General features: G+C 44.4%; 2 protein-coding genes across 2 annotated transcripts in view; both read left to right on the top strand.

Moving 5' to 3' along the window:
* LOC134059649 (uncharacterized) overlaps window positions 1–15021 on the top strand; it is a 246170-nt gene that overhangs the window by 222174 nt on the left and 8975 nt on the right. Inside the window, exon 29 of the mRNA XM_062516092.1 lies at window positions 8990–9157. Coding sequence (XP_062372076.1) covers window positions 8990–9157 — 168 coding nt within the window. The remainder of the gene's footprint in view (window positions 1–8989; window positions 9158–15021) is intronic.
* LOC134060447 (protein NLRC3-like) lies at window positions 1244–7556 on the top strand. Its single transcript, XM_062517174.1, has 4 exons — window positions 1244–3082; window positions 3279–3452; window positions 4846–4937; window positions 7549–7556. The coding sequence occupies exons 1-4, from the start codon at window positions 1251–1253 to the stop codon at window positions 7554–7556; spliced, it is 2106 nt and encodes a 701-aa protein (XP_062373158.1). The 5' UTR covers window positions 1244–1250.

The following is a 15021-nucleotide window of genomic DNA, read 5'->3' as shown; positions in this document are numbered from 1 at the left end:
TGATAATTATAAACGGTAGAGAAGGATAAACGGGAAACATAGACACATTCAACAAACATATACATGCATTGCAACCCGACATAGACATCACACATAATGATGGCAGCTCACTGCCGTGACGGTGGCTACTCGCCCCGTCACACACCTCTGTCGCCATCGCGCCAACTAAATTCAGAATGTATGACGCGCTGGTGTGCTTCCATAGGAATTTAACGAGGCTTCGAGGCAGATGTTTTGCCTCGAGGAATTTTCATAATCGAGTTACTCGAGTAACTCGACGAATCGTTGCAGCCCTATATTGTAATGCAAAGTATAACCAGATATTTATACACTAGGTGCTTGAGGAGAAGATCATCACCTTTGTGAAGAATGAGCTGAAGAGATACAAGAAGATTCTGAGTCCAGATTACCAAGAACACTTTGAGGATAAAAAGCAGGATGAGAGTGATGCCAGAGAATGGGCTCTCAAGATGGCACTGCACTTCCTGAGGAACATGAAGCAGAAGCATATCGCTGACAAACTGCAAGAAAGTAAGAATTACCTAGTGTCTTGTATTACATTTATGAATGAATGAAACCTTTATTGCCCCAAGGGGAATTTGTCTTGCACTCAATGAAGCCACATTGAACATTTAAGCACAGACAACAACGGGGGCAAGAACGGGGGCAGCCGTGGCGTACTGGTTAGCGCATCGGGCTTGTAACCGGAGGGTTGCTGGTTCGATCCCCGACCAGTCCACCACGGCTGAAGTGCCCTTGAGCAAGGCACCTAACCCCTCACTGCTCCCCGAGCGCCGCTGGTTGGGCAGGCAGCTCACTGCTCTGGGTTGTGTAATTCACCTCACTGTGTGTACACTGTGTGCTGTGTGTTCGGTTAAATTGGGTTAAATTGGGTTAAATGCAGAGAACTGAATTTCCCTCACGGGATCAAAAAAGTATATATTCTATTCTATTCTATAACAGTAAATAGATACTTAAAAAAGACACAACAACATTGAGGATGTAGAGAATACAGAACATTAACATCAACAACAACACTATCAACACAGCAATGATAGTGATATGCAGTCCCATGCATCAGTCCACTAGCTAAGATGCATAAATACAATTAGATAAATAATAAATGGTGCACATTTAAAATGTCTATGTGCCTGAGTTTGATCTGTTCAGTAACTCCTCAGCACAAATAATGTAATGGCACGTATTATGGTGAAATAGATTAACAGTATGTTTCTGGTGTTGGTGGCTTGATGGACATGATTGTATTGTTTTATGTTTTATTTTCTTGTGAATTAGACGAATATGATGTGGTTTGTCAAACGGAGCTGAAGAGAAATCTCAAGAAAAAGTACCAGAGTGTGTTTGAAGGAATACAAAAGCAAGGCAGCTCTGCTCTGCTGGAGAAGATCTACACAGAGGTCTACATCACAGAGGGAGGAAGTGGGAAAGTAAATGAGGAGCATGAAGTCAGGCAGATTGAGTCCAAATCCAAGAGACCAGCTGAACAGGAGACCCCAATCAAATGCACAGACATCTTTAAGCCCTTACCTGGCCAAGACAAACCAATCAGAAGTGTCATCACAAAGGGCGTAGCTGGCATTGGCAAAACTGTCTCAGCTCAGAAGTACATCCTGGACTGGGCTGAGAGGAAAGAAAACCAGGATATCCACTTCATATTTCCACTGCCTTTTAGGGAGCTCAACAGCATGAAACACAAACAGCTCTCTTTGATGGATCTTCTTCACCACTTTTTCTCAGAAATAAAGCAGCTAACTTTTCCCAGCCAGGGGAAGTACAACGTGTTGTTTATCTTTGACGGTCTGGATGAATGTCGACTCACGCTAGACTTTCAGAAAAATGAAATTTTGACTGAAGTGACAAAGGTCGCTTCATTGGATGTTCTGCTGACAAATCTCATCAAGGGTAATCTGCTTCGCTCTGCTCTCCTTTGGATAACCTCTCGACCAGCAGCAGCTAATCTAATTCCTCCTGAGTGTGTCGACCGGGTCACAGAAGTACAAGGGTTCAGCGACACTCAGAAGGAGGAGTACTTCAGGAAGAGGATCAGTGATCGGAATCTTGCCAGGAAAGTCATTTCTCACATTAAATCATCAAAAAGCCTCCACATTATGTGCCACATTCCAGTGTTTTGCTGGATTGCTGCTACTGTTATTGAATTTATTCTTAAGACTGAAGGAAATAAGCAAGTTCCAAAGACTTTGACAGAGATGTACACGTATTTCCTGATATTTCAAACCAAGCAGAGGAGTCTGAAATTTGAAGGAGTTTATGACACAGACCCACAGTGGAACCAGGCTAGTCTCCTTACTCTTGGAAAGTTGGCCTACGAGCAGCTGAAGAAGGGCAACCTAATCTTTTATGAAGACGACCTGAGAGAGAGTGGAATTGATGTCAGAGAGGCAGCAGTACACTGTGGCATCTGCACCCAGATCTTTCAAGAAGAGTCAGGCCTTCATCAGGAAAAGGTGTACTGCTTTGTGCATCTGAGCATCCAGGAGTACCTTGCCGCGCTTCACGTTCTTCTGATGTTAATTACAGAAGGGAAAGACCTAATGTCCTCACAGAAACCCTCCAGAGCAGCGAAAAAGAGAAGAGTGCATGCATCCATGAGCACGTTACTGAAGAGAGCTGTGGACAAGGCTTTGGAACATGAAGATGGCCGCTTTGATCTGTTCCTCCGTTTCCTTCTTGGCCTCTCTCTGAAATCCAACCAGAGACTCTTGAAAGGCCTGATAAAGGGAGTACAATATGAAAGCAAAGAGGAAATAGGCAGGTACATAAAGACAAAGATCAGGGAGATACCATCATCAGAAAGAGTTCTCAACCTCTTCCACTGTCTGAATGAAGTCAATGATCACTCCTTAGTGGAGGAGGTCCAGAGCTTCCTGAGTGCAGGGACACTTTCTGCAGCCAAACTCTCATCCACACAGTGGTCAGCTCTTGTGTTTGTGCTTCTGACATCAGAAGAAAAGCTGGATGTGTTTGATTTGAAGAAGTACAGCAGGTCTGATGAATGTCTCCTAAGGCTGCAGCCAGTAGTGGAGGAATCCCAAAAGGCTCTGTGAGTAGGATATCAATAGCTATGGGCGGAAATGTGTGTGTGTGTGTGTGTGTGTGTGTGTGTGTGTGTGTGTAATTTAAGCTGATGTTAAGTATGAATCAGAAGCACAAGAACACTAATGCACTTATGGTCTCAGTTATGATATCAAAGTTCTTTCTAGAGAGTCTGTTAACTGGTGGAATGTTTTCCCCTTAAGGCTCAACAGTTGTGGGCTCACTGAGAGGAGCTGTGCAGGTCTGGCATCTGTCCTCACCAAAGCGTCTTCAAAACTGAAACATCTGGACCTCAATGACAACAGTATTGGAGATATTGGGGTCCAAGAACTATGTAGTGGACTGGGTAACCCAAACTGTGCACTGGAGACACTCAGGTAAGACATTTTAGTATTCCATAATGATCAGTTTTGTGGCTTCATTTATGCAGTGTGGTGCATGTGGGGATGTAGCCTCAGTAGGCTGACAAAGCTGTCTCTCTACAGCCTGAATAAGTGCAGTATTGGAGAGGAAGGCTTCAGAGCTCTTGCATCAGCACTGAGATCAAACCCCTCACACATGAGAGAGCTGCAGCTGAGTGAGAATGAAGCAGGAGACTCAGGAGTGAAGCATGTTTCTTCTCTTCTGGAGGATCCCAACTGTAAACTGGAGACACTACAGTGAGTATCACAAGACCAAATACTGAATTTGACAGTGACAGCTACACCACTGAGTCAGTCAATCACTCTCTCACTCATTTACGCGATCACTCACACACTATAACATTATAACACAAAAACACACACACACACACACACACACACACACACACACACACACACACACACACACACACACACAGTTATGTGGCTTTATTTAAATGATCATGTATTTGTTTGGGTTTGTGTGTGTGTGGGGGGGGTTATCATCATATAACAGTAATGTTGCAGATGGCACATTATATGTTCACACAACATTGTCAGGTTGATGTAAATTCTCAAAGTCAACAACACTGGCATATTTAAGTGTTGTACTTGGAAAACTATATATTATTTTCTGGTGCATTGACTACATTCTTTCCTTCTAGACTCTTTGACTGTAGTATCACAGAGAAGGGCTATGCTAGTCTGGCTTCAGCCCTGAGGTTAAATCCCAAATACCTCAGAGAGCTTGATCTCAGAGGAAATGATCCAGGGAAATCTGGAGTCAAACTGCTTTTAGACCTAAAGGAGGATCCACCGTGTACACTGAGAAATATCCAGTAAGTATATTTCTGGAAGAACAGTGTACCGTCCAGTTGTGTGTCAATGATAATAAAATATCTCCCATGTGAAGCCTTTGATAAAAAGCTGGTGAAACTTCAGACTGTGGGCTGTTGATTGTCTTGTGGTGGAGACACCTTGTGTGGAGATTCAGTCTCTACTAGCAGACATGAACATGGTATTTGAAGAGACCAGATGAGATAAGGTGCTGCAGAGAAAACTGAACCTGTGAGATTTAAAGCTGCAGCACCAAGTCAAGCAGATAAATGAATTAGACACACACACACACACACACACACACACACACACACACACACACACACACACACACACACACACAAACACACACACGAGTAAATGGGTAGCAATACACCCTTTCCTGAAAACAGCATATGCAGTACAGTAGGTCATAATTTAATAATTACTGGATAGTCTGACTTGCCAAAAGTCTTTGTGTCTTTCTATGCCCACATCAGTGTTGTTTATGTCAGGTGAGATGAAAGGTGTGTTGTCCTCCTTATGTGTGCAGGTTCCTGAAGAGTAGTGCTGCTGAGGAAGCCTGTGCTGCTGTGGCTTCAGCTGTGGGTTCAAACCCCTTACTCATGACTCAGCTGGATCTGAGTGAGCGCATACCAGGAGTCTTGGGAGTGACTCAGCTGTGTGCTTTACTGCAGGATCCACACTGCACACTGCAGACATTACGGTTAGTGGTTGTTGTTGCATTCACTTCACATAAAACAGCTGGGGTTAAAGGTGGTGTTGCTGATGTTGATACAAAATCAATCATCATTGTTTTCTTAATCACATCAACATAAATAGACTATTCCATGTCCTTTCTTTTGCCATATAGAAGTGCAGTTTTGTGAAATTTACACAGTGTAGTGTATCATTGTAAGATGCTCTGATGTATATCAGTGATGATAATGCAGCTGTAGCAGCAGCTGCTGTAAGGGGGGTGAGTGATGAATCTGATGTGTATCAGTGATGATAATGCAGCTGTAGCAGCAGCTGCTGTAAGGGGGGTGAGTGATGAATCTGATGTGTATCAGTGATGATAATGCAGCTGTAGCAGCAGCTGTAAAGGGGGGTGAGTGATGAATCTGATGTGTATCAGTGATGATAATGCAGCTGTAGCAGCAGCTGTAAAGGGGGGTGAGTGATGAATCTGATGTGTATCAGTGATGATAATGCAGCTGTAGCAAGCAGCAGCTGTAAAGGGGGGTGAGTGATGAATCTGATGTGTATCAGTGATGATAATGCAGCTGTAGCAGCAGCTGTAAAGGGGGGTGAGTGATGAATCTGATGTGTATCAGTGATGATAATGCAGCTGTAGCAGCAGCTGTAAAGGGGGGTGAGTGATGAATCTGATGTGTATCAGTGATGATAATGCAGCTGTAGCAGCAGCTGTAAAGGGGGGTGAGTGATGAATCTCACTGAATGGAAATAAGATTTGATTTCTTGAGATGACATCACATTTAAAAACTGCTGAATGTACAGTATATGCTACTTCATGTCGTGGCAGTAGTCTTTGCAGCACACACAAGAACACGCAAGCGCTCACACACACACACACACACACACACACACACACACACACACATGCAGACAGTGGCGGCGCTAGAGATTTGTTTCTGGCAGTAAAAACCAATAATACATTCTGACTGCGAAATACACCATTTCAACACAGTTTTCTGAGGGACAGACATACCAACAGAGAAAACACAGAGCTGTAGCACCCCCTAGCTACCTCCTGGCACCGCCCATGAACACACACACACACACACACACACACACACACACACACACACACACTCACACACGACGCACATACACACACACACACACACACACACACACACACACACACACACACACACACAGAGTATTGTAAATGTGACAGAAATGTTGATTGTCCAAAAGGAAATGAAGATGAAGTATTTCTCCTACTTCTCTCTACAGCCTGTATGGCTGTAGTATTGGAGAGGAAGGCTTCAGAGCTCTTGCATCAGCACTGAGATCAAACCCCTCACACATGAGAGAGCTGCAGTTGAGTGGGAATAAAGCAGGAGACTCAGGAGTGAAGCATCTTTCTTCTCTTCTGGAGGATCCCAACTGTAAACTGGATAAACTACAGTGAGTATCACAAGACCAAATACTGAATTTGACAGTGACAGCTACACCACTGAGTCAGTCAATCACTCTCACTCATTTACGCAATCACTCACACTATAACATTATAACACAAAACACACACACAAAACACACACACAACACACACACACACACACACACACACACACACACACACACACACACACACACACACACACACACACACACACACACACACACACACACACACACACACACACACACACACACACACACACAGTTATGTGGCTTTAATTAAATGATCATGTATTTGTTTGTGTGTGTGTGTGGGGGGGGAGTTATCATCATATATGTCAGTTTGATGTAAATTCTCAAAGTCTATCGTAAACAACACTGGTACATTTAAGTGTTGTACTTGGAAAACTATATATTATTTTCTGGTGCATTGACTCAATCCTTTCCTTCTAGGCTCTCTGACTGCAGTATCACAGAGAAGGGCTATGCTAGTCTGGCTTCAGCCCTGAGGTTAAATCCCAAATACCTCAGAGAGCTTGATCTCAGAGGAAATGATCCAGGGAAATCTGGAGTCAAACTGCTTTTAGACCTAAAGGAGGATCCACAGTGTACTCTGAGAAATGTCCAGTAAGTATATTTCTGGAAGAACAGTGTACCGTCCAGTTGTGTGTCAATGATTATCAAAAGCTTCACATGGAGATATGTTATTAAGATTGTGAAACTTCAGACTGTGTGCCGTTGACTTGTGGTGGAACACCTTGTGTAGAGATTCAGTCTCTACTATCCAGACATGAACATGGTATTTGAAGAGACCAGATAAGATAAGGTGCTGCAGAGAAAACTGAACCTGTGAGATTTAAAGCTGCAGCACCAGGCCAAGCAGATAAATGAGTTACACACACACACACACACACACACACACACACACACACAAAAGAGTAGCATACATAATGCACTCTTTCTGACAACAGCATATGTAGCAGTCGTCATTTCATTATTACTCGATTGTCTGACTTGCCAAAAGTCTTTGTGTCTTTCTATGCCCACATCAGTGATGATTATGTCAGGTGAGATGAAAGGTGTGTTGTCCTCCTTATGTGTCCAGGTTCCTGAAGAGTAGTGCTGCTGAGGAAGCCTGTGCTGCTGTGGCTTCAGCTGTGGGTTCAAACCCCTTACTCATGACTCAGCTGGATCTGAGTAAGCGCATACCAGGAGTCTTGGGAGTGACTCAGCTGTGTGCTTTACTGCAGGATCCCCACTGCACACTGCAGACATTATGGTTAGTTGTTGTTGTTGCATTCACTTCACATAAAACAGCTGGGGTTAAAGGTGGTGTTGCTGATGTTGATACAAAATCAATCATCATTGTTTCACATCAACATAAATAGACTATTCCATGTCCTTTCTTTTGCCATATAGAAGTGCAGTTTTGTGAAATTTACACAGTGTAGTGTGTTCACTACAGTAAGGCTGTTTCATTGTAAGATGCTCTGATGTATATCAGTGATGATAATGCAGCTGTAGCAGCAGCTGTAAAGGGGGGTGAGTGATGAATCTGATGTGTATCAGTGATGATAATGCAGCTGTAGCAGCAGCTGTAAAGGGGGGTGAGTGATGAATCTGATGTGTATCAGTGATGATAATGCAGCTGTAGCAGCAGCTGTAAAGGGGGCTGAGTGATGAATCTGATGTGTATCAGTGATGATAATGCAGCTGTAGCAGCAGCTGTAAAGGGGGGTGAGTGATGAATCTGATGTGTATCAGTGATGATAATGCAGCTGTAGCAGCAGCTGTAAAGGGGGGTGAGTGATGAATCTGATGTGTATCAGTGATGATAATGCAGCTGTAGCAGCAGCTGTAAAGGGGGGTGAGTGATGAATCTGATGTGTATCAGTGATGATAATGCAGCTGTAAAGGGGGGTGAGTGATGAATCTCACTGAATGGAAATAAGATTTGTTTTCATGAGATGACCTCACAATTAAAAACTGCTGAATGTACACTATATGCTACTTCACGTCGTTGGCAGTAGTCTTTGCAGCACACACAAGAACACGCACGCGCTCACACATACACACACACACACACACACACACACACACACACACACACACACATGCAGACAGTGGCGGCGCTAGAGATTTGTTTCTGACAGTAAAAACCAATAATACATTCTGACTGCGAAATACACCATTTCAAGAAAGTTTTCTGAGGGACAGACATACCAACAGAGAAAACACAGAGCTGTGGCCCCCCCAGCTACCTCCTGGCACCGCCCATGAACACACACACACATGCGCACACACACACACACACACACACACACACACACACACACACACACACACACACACACACACACACACACACACACACACACACACACACACACACACACACAAACATACACGACGCACACACACACACACACACACACACACACACGCACACACACATACAGGATGCACACAGTATTGTAAATGTGACAGTAATGTTGATTGTCCTAAAGGAAATGAAGATGAAGTATTTCTCCTACTTCTCTCTACAGCCTGGATAACTGCAGTATTGGAGAGGAAGGCTTCAGAGCTCTTGCATCAGCACTGAGATCAAACCCCTCACACATGAGAGAGCTGCAGCTGAGTGGGAATAAAGCAGGAGACTCAGGAGTGAAGCATCTTTCTTCTCTTCTGGAGGATCCCAACTGTAAACTGGAGAAACTAGGGTGAGTATCACAAGACCAAATAACACACACACACACACACACACACACACACACACACCATTACACACTCCACACACACTCCACACACACTCCACACACATATACACACACACACACACACACACACACACACACACACACTCCATTACACATTCCACACACACTCCACACACACTCCACACACACTCCATACACACTCTATACACACTCCATGCACACTCTATACACACTCCATACACACTCCACACACACTCCACACACAAACACACTCCATACACACTCCACACACACTCCACACACACTCCACACACACTCCATACACACTCCATACACACTCCATACACACTCCATACACACTCCATACACACTCCACACACACTCCATTACACACTCCACACACACTCTATACACACTATGTACACACTTTCTAAAACGGATAGTTCCGGTCCTTGATTGTGATTGGCTGAATCGCGTTCGATGCCGTTGTAAATATCATGATAAACTCACACCTTGACCGCATTTCGTTCTATAGTAATGCGCTAGCACAAAACTAGCAGTGGCTGCGTCTTGTTGTTGCATGGCAACCATTCATAAGGAGGGAATATATTTCTTGGCGGAAGAAAGATTATCTATGAATATATCGTTACATTGCCGTTGCTGTGCCTTCGTTTCATGAAATCTTGCTAGATCGACGTAGTTACCGTTTTAGAAAAGCAATAAGCCACTCGAGTCCGTGGGTTATACTGTATAATCGAACAGCTAAGGGGGTTTTAGGCACTCCGCTTCGCGTCGTGCCTAACAACGCCCCTTAGCTGTTCGATTATACAGTATAACCCACGGCCTCTCGGGGCTTATTGCTTAACTATACACACTCCACACACACTCAATACATACACACTCCATTACACACTCCATACACACTCCACACACACTCCACACACACTCCACACACACTCCACACACACTCCACACACACTCCACACACACTCCATACACACTCTATACACACTCCATGCACACTCTATACACACTCTATACACACTCCATACACACTCCACACACACTCCACACACAAACACACTCCACACACACTCCACACACACTCCACACACACTCCATACACACTCCATACACACTCCACACACACTCCACACACACTCCATACACACTCCATACACACTCCATACACACTCCACACACACTCCATTACACACTCCACACACACTCTATACACACTATGTACACACTCTACACACACTCTATACACACTCCACACACACTCAATACATACACACTCCATTACACACTCCATACACACTCCATACACACTCCATACACACTCCACACACACTCCACACACATTCCACACACACTCCACACACTCTCCACACACACTCCACACACACACACCATACACACTCCATACACACCCCAAACACACTCCATTACACACTCCATACACACTCCATACACACCCCATACACACTCCATACACACTCCATTACACACTCCATACACACTCCATACACAACCCATACACACTCCATACACACTCCATACACACTGCATTCACACTCCATACACACTCCATACACACTCCATACACACTCCATACACACTGCATAGCACAATCTATATACACATTTTAATGTTGTCCCAGGTAATAACTGCTGCCCTCTTTGTTTAGACGACACAATCACAACACACACACACACACACACACACACACACACACAAAGTGTATTGTAAATGTGACAGTAATGTTGATTGTCCTAAAGGAAATGAAGATGAAGTATTTCTCCTACTTCTCTCTACAGCCTGAGGTACTGCAGTATTGGAGAGGAAGGCTTCAGAGCTCTTGCATCAGCACTGAGATCAAACCCCTCACACATGAGAGAGCTGCAGCTGAGTGGGAATGAAGCAGGAGACTCAGGAGTGAAGCATCTTTCTTCTCTTCTGGAGGATCCCAACTGTAAACTGGAGAAACTAAAGTGAGTATCACAAGACCAAATCACACACACACACACACACACACACACACATACACACACACACACACACACACACACACACACACACACACACACACACACACACACAGGCACATACACACGCACACACGCACACACACACACACACGAGCACACACACACACACACACACACACACACACACACACACACACACACACACACACACACACACACACACCACTGACTCATTTCACTCATTACACCATGTCATTTCATGTAACTTATTTAGTTTAATGCTATACACACTCCACATACACTCTATACACACTCCATACACACTCTATACACACTCCATACACACTCTATACACACTCCATACACACTCCACACACACTCCACACACACTCCACACACACTCCACACACACTCCACACACACTCCATACACACTCTATACACACACTCCACACACACTCCACACACACTCCATACACACTCCATACACACTCCACACACACTCTATACACACACTCATTTATTTAGTTTAATGTTATACACACTCCATTACACACTCCACACACACTCCATACACGCTCCACACACACTCCACACACACTCCATACACACTCCACACACACTCTATACACACTCCACACACACTCCATACACACTCAATACATACACACTCCATACACACTCCATACACACTCCATTACACACTCCACACACACTCCATACACACTCCATACACACTCCACACACATTCCACACACACTCCATACACACTCCACACACACTCCATACACATTCCATACACACTCCATACACACTCAACACACACTCCACACACACTCCATACACACTCCACACACACTCCACACACACTCCATACACACTCCATACACACTCCACACACTCCATACACACTCCATACACACTCCACACACACAAATATATCAGCAATGTTGAGTGTCCAAAAGGAAATGAAGATGAAGTATTTCTCCTACTTCTCTCTACAGCCTGTATTACTGCAGTATTGGAGAGGAAGGCTTCAGAGCTCTTGCATCAGCACTGAGATCAAACCCCTCACACATGAGAGAGCTGAAGCTGAGTGAGAATGAAGCAGGAGACTCAGGAGTGAAGCATCTTTCTTCTCTTCTGGAGGATCCCAACTGTAAACTGGAGAAACTAAAGTGAGTATCACAAGACCAAATCACACACACACACACACACACACACACACACATACACACACACACACACACACACACACACCACTGACTCGTTTCACTCATTACACCATGTCATTTCATGTAATTTATTTAGTTTAATGTTATACACACTCCATTACACACTCCATACACACTCCATACACGCTCCATACACGCTCCACACACACTCCACACACACTCCATACACACTCCATACACGCTCCACACACACTCCACACACACTCCATACACACTCCACACACACTCCATACACACTCCACACACACTCTATACACACTCAACACACACTCCATACACACTCAATACATATACACTCCATACACACTCCATACACACTCCATTACACACTCCATACACACTCCATACACACTCCATACACACTCCATACACACTGCATAACACAATCTATATACACATTTTAATGTTGTCCCAGGTAATAACTGCTGCCCTCTTTGTTTAGACGACACAATCGCAACACACACACACACACACACACACACACACACACACACACACACACACACACACACACACACACACACACACACACACACACACACACAAAGTGTATTGTAAATGTGTCAGTAATGTTGATTGTCCTAAAAGAAATGAAGATGAAGTATTTCTCCTACTTCTCTCTACAGCCTGGTTAACTGCAGTATTGGAGAGGAAGGCTTCAGAGCTCTTGCATCAGCAACTGAGATCAAACCCCTCACACATGAGAGAGCTGCAGCTGAGTGGGAATGAAGCAGGAGACTCAGGAGTGAAGCATCTTTCTTCTCTTCTGGAGGATCCCAACTGTAAACTGGAGACACTAGAGTGAGTATCACAAGACCAAATAACACACACACACACACACACACACACACACACACACACACACACACACACACACACACACACACACACACACACACACTGACTCATTTCACTCATTACACCATGTCATTTCATGTAATTTATTTAGTTTAATGTTATACACACTCCATTACACACTCCATACACACTCTATACACACTCCACACACACACACTCCATACACACTCTATACACACACACCACACACACTCCACACACACTCCATACACACTCCACAAACACTCCACACACACTCCATACACACTCCATTACACACTCCACACACACTCCATTACACACTCCACACACACTCCATACGCACTCCATACGCACTCCATACACACTCCATTACACACTCCATACACACTCCATACACACTCCATACACACTCCACACACACTCCATACACACTCCACACACTCCATACACACTCCATACATACTCCCCACACACTGCATACACACCCCATACACACTCCATACACACTCCATACACACTCCATACACACTCCATTACACACTCCATACACACTCCACACACACTCCATACACACTCCATACACACTCCATACACACTCTATACACCCTCCATTACACACTCCATACACACTGCATAACACAATCTATATACACATTTCAATGTTGTCCCAGGTAATAGCTGCTGCCCTCTTTGTTTAGACGACACAATCACAACACACACACACACACACACACACACACACACACACACACACACACACACACACACACACACACACACACACACACACACACACACACACACACACACACACACACACGTAATAACTGGTTCCCCCTTTGGTCTGTGTATGTCCTTCAGCTGATCTGATTAAGTGTTTCCTTCTTTCTCCTACAGCCTGTGGAACTGCAATATAAGAGATGAAGGTTTCAGAGCTTTAGCATCAGCACTGAGATCAAACCCATCACCCCTCAGAGAGCTCGATCTGAATGGGAATGATCCTGGACCCTCAACACAGCAGCTGTTCTCTGAACTGAAGAAACATCCAAACTGTAAACATATAGAAATAGATGGACCCTAATGAGTCCATCCTGTTGTGTTCCACCTGAATCATGTTTTTACACTGTGCATAACTAAGTGTTGCAGCACATTCATGTGTGAAGTTATATGTTTTAAAGTGACTTATGTAAATATGAAAATTGTGAGTAGTATTGTATAAGGAATGTTTTCAATAAAAACACATGGTGACATGTTAAGTAAATTGGTAAGCATTGTTAATCATTTATTAGGCTGTGTGTGGGGTTGCCCACGGTGATCTGGGTGCTGTGTGTGGGGTTGCCACGGTGATCTGGGTGCTGTATGTGGGGTTGCCACGGTGATCTGGGTGCTGTGGGCGCAGGGTGCCCACCAATGGGACCAGAGCTGGGTGATGCCCTCCATCCTGGACCCGCTGCACACACACACACACACACACACACACACACACACACAGGGTGCCCACCAATGGGACCAGAGCTGAGTGATGCCCTCCATCCTGGACCCACTGCACACACACACACACACACACACACACACACACACACACACACACACACACTGTGTACACACACACACTCACACACACTCACACACTCTCTCTCTCTCTCTCTCTCTCTCTCTCTCTCTCTCTCTGTAAAGCTCTGTATGGCTTTAACATTGCCCGCTTTGTGCATGGTCTATTCTGTCCTTAAAACGCCCCTAAACGTTCATTTTTAAAAATGTGCAGCTCACCGAGTCCTTACTGGTCTTCAACGATCTTCTATAGCAAGTTTAGCAGC

The sequence above is a fragment of the Sardina pilchardus genome, chromosome 16 (genome assembly GCF_963854185.1).
Source record: "Sardina pilchardus chromosome 16, fSarPil1.1, whole genome shotgun sequence".
Classification (NCBI taxonomy): Eukaryota; Metazoa; Chordata; class Actinopteri; order Clupeiformes; family Clupeidae; genus Sardina; species Sardina pilchardus.
This window is presented reverse-complemented; position numbering and strand designations above follow the sequence as displayed.